This window comes from Phycomyces blakesleeanus (genome assembly GCF_001638985.1).
Source record: "Phycomyces blakesleeanus NRRL 1555(-) unplaced genomic scaffold PHYBLscaffold_4, whole genome shotgun sequence".
NCBI lineage: Eukaryota > Fungi > Mucoromycota > Mucoromycetes > Mucorales > Phycomycetaceae > Phycomyces > Phycomyces blakesleeanus.
Window position 1 is genome coordinate 722127 of NW_017265137.1, and position 6536 is coordinate 728662.

The 6536-nt window shown below is 38.9% G+C and overlaps 2 protein-coding genes across 2 annotated transcripts; one reads left to right on the plus strand and one right to left on the minus strand.

Moving 5' to 3' along the window:
• PHYBLDRAFT_141325 (hypothetical protein) lies at window positions 1–842 on the minus strand (the record flags this gene model as incomplete). The annotated part of the gene is made up of 2 exons (XM_018430566.1): window positions 1–92; window positions 263–842. The coding sequence occupies 2 exons, from the start codon at window positions 840–842 to the stop codon at window positions 1–3; spliced, it is 672 nt and encodes a 223-aa protein (XP_018295477.1).
• Window positions 843–3255: 2413 nt separating this feature from the next.
• Window positions 3256–6016, plus strand: PHYBLDRAFT_141326 (hypothetical protein; the record flags this gene model as incomplete). Its single annotated transcript, XM_018430567.1, has 2 exons — window positions 3256–3274; window positions 3438–6016. The coding sequence occupies 2 exons, from the start codon at window positions 3256–3258 to the stop codon at window positions 6014–6016; spliced, it is 2598 nt and encodes an 865-aa protein (XP_018295478.1).
• Between the last annotated feature and the right edge of the window lie 520 nt (window positions 6017–6536).

The window sequence follows — 6536 nt, forward strand, 5'->3', positions numbered from 1 at the left end:
TTATAATGGCTGAATTTTGAGGTCGAAGTTGTATTCCACAGGTTCGGAACCAGAGCATTCCAGAAAGTTAAGGGTCTTTGCTCGAGGGTTCACTTTTGACGCTCATAGTGTCTGATCTAAATTTCCGGCTATTTGTACTGGTACATACTTGATTATGTTGCATGGTTCTTTGGATTATACGTCAAGACTAGATATAGTTAGTTTGTCTCCAGTCGGCTTGAGTCCAAGTTTTTCTACTAGGTTTTGCCAATAATAGAAACACTTGCGTCAGAGTCAAAGATTACTGAGATAATATAGTTATTGATCATTATTGAAGCCTTTAGTGGCTGACTAACAGAGAAATTGTTGAAATTGCTTTTATAGTTATAAGTGATGTCATCACTGTATTCTTGGGCAGATTTGTATCTATTGGAGCCATTGATATAATTTTCAGAGCCAATGTCATCCTCCATACTGTCAAATTCTTTATAAGTGTTATTATCAGCGTTGATATCGGTGCTAGTCTTGGTATCAGTATCCGTTTTGAACTTAGTACTGATATAAGTGTCAGTCTCAATATCTGTGTTCTTATTGTTTTTAACCAAGTTGATAGGGGGAATTAGATTCTTTTTTAGTCCATGTAGATAATAGAACTCACCTTTGATATCTTTTGAGGTGAATTTGTTCATTGCTAACCAGTCAGCAACGGTCAATTCTGCATCTGTTAGTAGTAGTGTATCCCAGACGCCGTCCTTTGATCTTTTTATTACTGGCAGTAATTTTGATGGGGTTCTTTTGGTTCTTATTTTATTTGTGGCTTTTCTAGGATCAAGAAAATCTGATGGTCCAGCTACTTGACTCATTCTTGTATTATATTTTATAGGAGAAAATCTTTTTGTTGCAACTGGGAATTGAGGAAAAAGATGTTTATTTGATGTGTATACAGCAGGTTTATTTTCTTTTTGACGGTTTGAGATTGAAGGTTCTGAAATGTCGGTGTCTACTCTATTTTTTGTTTAAGCAGTAAAGACAGAAACGGACTCAATGAGATTAACATTGGATTCATGGCTGTTTTATGGTGGGTTTTATATAAAATGAGCTCCAGTAGTCCTCTATACTAGTGCCCAAACCTTTTTCACTGTTGCTTTCTTGAAGGTTGGAACATTCTGGTCTTCGATACTCTTTTTGATCACATTCATAGAAGGTAAATGGTTTTCTTGGTTTTTCGGAGCCAACTAAATATATTTTTAAGGCTTTGAGTTCTTGTACGAGATGGAATAGGGCAGCATAAATGCTGGAGGCTTTGTCAGAGTTTTTTTTGGGGGTGATGTCTTCTAATTACTTGCAAATAATTGTGTCGACCAGATATAAATATATCAAATGAGTTTGGCCAAAAACAAACCTTTTCCAAAGCTAACTGTGTCAAATAATAAAGATATATATATAAAGAGAGACACAGAGGTATTCTTATCTGTTGTATTCTGTGCTTTGAGCTTAAAATACGCATTATTGTTCTGATTCCATTATATCGACTATATCAGAATTTGATATATTCTAAGATATATAGTTAGCTTGATTAGATATAAGAATCGCTATATTTTTTTGATAAAATAATTATAGATACTGTATATTAAAAATAATGAAAAAACAGAAGGGTTGCATAAAGAAAATAAAAAATTTCAACTAGGCTCTGTATCAAAAAGTAATGCTATTATCATAGAAAGAAAGAGAAAAAAGAAGGAATATTTATACATACTATTAGATATGTAAAGTTACTATAGAATATTTATCATAATTCTTTAAATAAATGATTTGACAATTTTGCAGCAATATATACATACTAGAGTATCAAAAATAAAGATTCAATAGTTAGCTTATTGTACTTTTACTATCACAATTATAAAATTAAAATTTTGCCTTTGAACATAGCTTTAAAGTGAATAACCCGTATTAGCTAAGACACGTTAATGTGCACTATAATAATAATACTTTAATTAATTAAAAGTAAGAGAAAACTCTGTATTTATAGCTGACAAGAGATATTGCATATATATTTAAAATTGTATAATTTTGTTGTGGTAGTTGAAGTTTTTGAAGTTGTTAAAAAGAATGCAAGATTTGAAAGTGAGGAACAAAGATTCGTGAGAACTTGTGTAGGGTTTGCTTATTGAGAAAAGATTTGGTATCAAAATTTGACGAGGTTTCTACACTGAACTACCACTGCTATTTATATTGTTTTGGACTGGGAAAATTATATGACTGGGGTCAGGTAATCGATCCTATCTGAGCCTTATTCAGAGGAACGTGATCTTGGGATAATTAATGTATGATTAATTATATAAAGGTGTGTAGTCCCAATGAAGTGTTAACATCAAAAGTAAATGTGTTTGTGAGTCATAAGTATACTTGTAATAATTCATTGATGTATCACATATTATGATGATATCATTATATAAAATATAATCACTATTGTGCATAATAAACCCGTGTTAAATAATAAAGTAGTTGGTAGACATTTTTGACTGGAATAGCTGAGGACTTATATTATTTCCTTCAGACTTATTCTCAATTACAGCAGTAGTCAATACTCATTTACAACAAATTTAAATATATAAGAAAAGATTTTCGAGAAGCATTAAAATATCAACTCATTTAATAATGAATATGATATTATTCTCTCAGAAAGGGTGATTCTTTAGTTACTTGTATTTCAAGATACTTTGTGAAATGAAACTAAACAGGTTGTGATCAGAAGACTTAATTACCTTTCTTTATTTGTTTGGCGGATTTTTAAAAAAAAACAGGATGAGTATTAGATGAGATAAAAAGTGTGTAAAAAATATTTCTACAAAGACATACAAAGGTTATTTAAAGCCAAACAATATCCAAATGTTCTCAGTGCCAGTACTATTCAATGTATCTATCAGGCAATACCAAGACGTTCTTAAAAAAATATGTGACAAAAAGTATAGAACTTTCACTAAAAACATAGGGCTCTTTATTTTCACATGAATTTGTTTTGATTTATCCTAAATAGGTATTTTACGCCTTATTTACTGCGCCATCCCCATTTTTTCTCTTATAACAATTGATACAAATCCCTATTGCCTGTCTACCCTTTTCTTCCTTCCCTTTTTCTTTTCATGGTCTTTGGTTTCCCACAGGTAGGAAAAATGCATTTCAATGTCTATATATTTCCATTCATATAAGACATATATTAATATTAATAATGAAAATGCATCACACACATGACTTCTAGTTAAGTTGCACACTATGATGTCCAGTCTAATAGCAGGTAAAACATTTTATACACACAATCAAACTTTGACACGGTCAACTACTAACTACAGCACAATGTTTTTTGTACCTGTTTTCTTTTTGATCATATGTCCAAAATCCATTCCACTGTGGTTCACGAAAAAGTCTTTCATGTCGAGTTCATGTACAAGAAAAACTAGGTCGATTTCCAGCACAGAGAACACCTGGACAATTTCATGTACAAGGAAGACCAGTGCAATTTCCTGCGCAAGGAACACCTGGGCGATTTCCAGCACAAGAACCATCAAGGCGATTCCGTGCACAAGGAACACATGGGCGATTCCATGTACAAGGAACACCAGGGAGATTTCCTTCTCAAGGAACACTTGGGCGATTCCATGTACAAGGAACACCAGGGAGATTTCCTGCGCAAGGAACACTTGGGCGATTCCATGTACAAGGAACACCAGGGAGTTTTCCTTCTCAAGGAACACTTGGGCGATTCCATGTACTAGGAACACCAGGGTGTTTTCCTTCTCAAGGAACACTTGGGCGATTCCATGTACTAAGAACACCAGGGTGTTTTCCTTCTCAAGGAACACTTGGGCGATTCCATGTACAAGGAACACCAGGGAGATTTCCTGCGCAAGGAACACTTGGGCGATTCCATGTACAAGGAACACCAGGGAGATTTCCTTCTCAAGGAACACTTGGGCGATTCCATGTACAAGGAACACCAGGGAGATTTCCTTCTCAAGGAACACTTGGGCGATTCCATGTACAAGGAACACCAGGGAGATTTCCTGCGCAAGGAACACTTGGGCGATTCCATGTACTAGGAACACCAGGGTGTTTTCCTTCTCAAGGAACACTTGGGCGATTCCATGTACTAGGAACACCAGGGTGTTTTCCTTCTCAAGGAACACTTGGGCGATTCCATGTACAAGGAACACCAGGGAGATTTCCTGCGCAAGGAACACTTGGGCGATTCCATGTACAAGGAACACCAGGGAGATTTCCTTCTCAAGGAACACTTGGGCGATTCCATGTACAAGGAACACCAGGGAGATTTCCTGCGCAAGGAACACTTGGGCGATTCCATGTACAAGGAACACCAGGGCGTTTTCCTGCGCAAGGAACACTTGGGCGATTCCATGTACAAGGAACACCAGGGAGATTTCCTGCGCAAGGAACACTTGGGCGATTCCATGTACTAGGAACACCAGGGTGTTTTCCTTCTCAAGGAACACTTGGGCGATTCCATGTACTAGGAACACCAGGGTGTTTTCCTTCTCAAGGAACACTTGGGCGATTCCATGTACTAGGAACACCAGGGTGTTTTCCTTCTCAAGGAACACTTGGGCGATTCCATGTACAAGGAACACCAGGGAGATTTCCTGCGCAAGGAACACTTGGGCGATTCCATGTACAAGGAACACCAGGGAGATTTCCTTCTCAAGGAACACTTGGGCGATTCCATGTACAAGGAACACCAGGGAGATTTCCTGCGCAAGGAACACTTGGGCGATTCCATGTACAAGGAACACCAGGGCGTTTTCCTGCGCAAGGAACACTTGGGCGATTCCATGTACAAGGAACACCAGGGAGATTTCCTGCGCAAGGAACACTTGGGCGATTCCATGTACTAGGAACACCAGGGTGTTTTCCTTCTCAAGGAACACTTGGGCGATTCCATGTACTAGGAACACCAGGGTGTTTTCCTTCTCAAGGAACACTTGGGCGATTCCATGTACTAGGAACACCAGGGAGATTTCCTGCGCAAGGAACACTTGGGCGATTCCATGTACAAGGAACACCAGGGAGATTTCCTTCTCAAGGAACACTTGGGCGATTCCATGTACAAGGAACACCAGGGAGATTTCCTGCGCAAGGAACACTTGGGCGATTCCATGTACTAGGAACACCAGGGAGATTTCCTGCGCAAGGAACACTTGGGCGATTCCATGTACTAGGAACACCAGGGAGATTTCCTGCGCAAGGAACACTTGGGCGATTCCATGTACAAGGAACACCAGGGTGTTTTCCTGCGCAAGGAACACTTGGGCGATTCCATGTACTAGGAACACCAGGGAGATTTCCTGCGCAAGGAACACTTGGGCGATTCCATGTACAAGGAACACCAGGGAGATTTCCTGCGCAAGGAACACTTGGGCGATTCCATGTACTAGGAACACCAGGGTGTTTTCCTTCTCAAGGAACACTTGGGCGATTCCATGTACTAGGAACACCAGGGTGTTTTCCTTCTCAAGGAACACTTGGGCGATTCCATGTACAAGGAACACCAGGGAGATTTCCTTCTCAAGGAACACTTGGGCGATTCCATGTACAAGGAACACCAGGGAGATTTCCTGCGCAAGGAACACTTGGGCGATTCCATGTACTAGGAACACCAAGGAGATTTCTTGCAGAAGAACACAAACGGGATTTCATGTACAAGGATTCCCGAACGATTTCATGTACAAGGACACAAGGACGATTTCATGTTCAAGGACACAAGGTCGATTTCATGTACAAGGACACCAGGACGATTTCATGTACAAGGACACAAGGGGGATTTCATGTTCAAGGACACAAGGTCGATTTCATGTTCAAGGACACAAGGTCGATTTCATGTACAAGGACACAAGGTCGATTTCATGTACAAGGACACCAGGTCGATTTCATGTACAAGGACACCAGGACGATTTCATGTTCAAGGACACCAGGTCGATTTCATGTACAAGGAAACAAGGACGATTTCATGTGCAAGGAACAGTAGTACTGGTTAAACCATTCGCAGTTTATCTGCGAGGTAAGTAAATGCGTACACACACACATTTTTTAACATGACAAGTATATTAACTTTATAATATATTTTGCTTTTACTTCTCTACTTTTGCAGTGATCCCTGAATACCTCGTATTCTATTGGTCACGATATATCAAAAGGAATATACGTAAACATTTTCATGCAAAATGTGTATATCATGGTCTTTAACAGTGAGTCTCCGGGCTCTTTTCCAACTCGCTCATTGTAGACGCCTTATTTATAGGGCTTGTCTTAATATGAGATTCTGGTTTTTTTATTGAACGCACTGCACTCTTTGGCGTCTAGTCATTGAGTTCGCTCAAGGTACCATGGCCTAAAATTGGTCCGTACTTTGAGCGATTCTACCTGCATTTACTGCAGTGGAAAAGAAACCAAAAGGGATTCCGTCTTGGACTTTATTGTTTGAGATGGAGAAGCTCCAATGTTTGAACCGGGGTAGACTTTTGACTGCTCTGGATTGTGAACTAGTG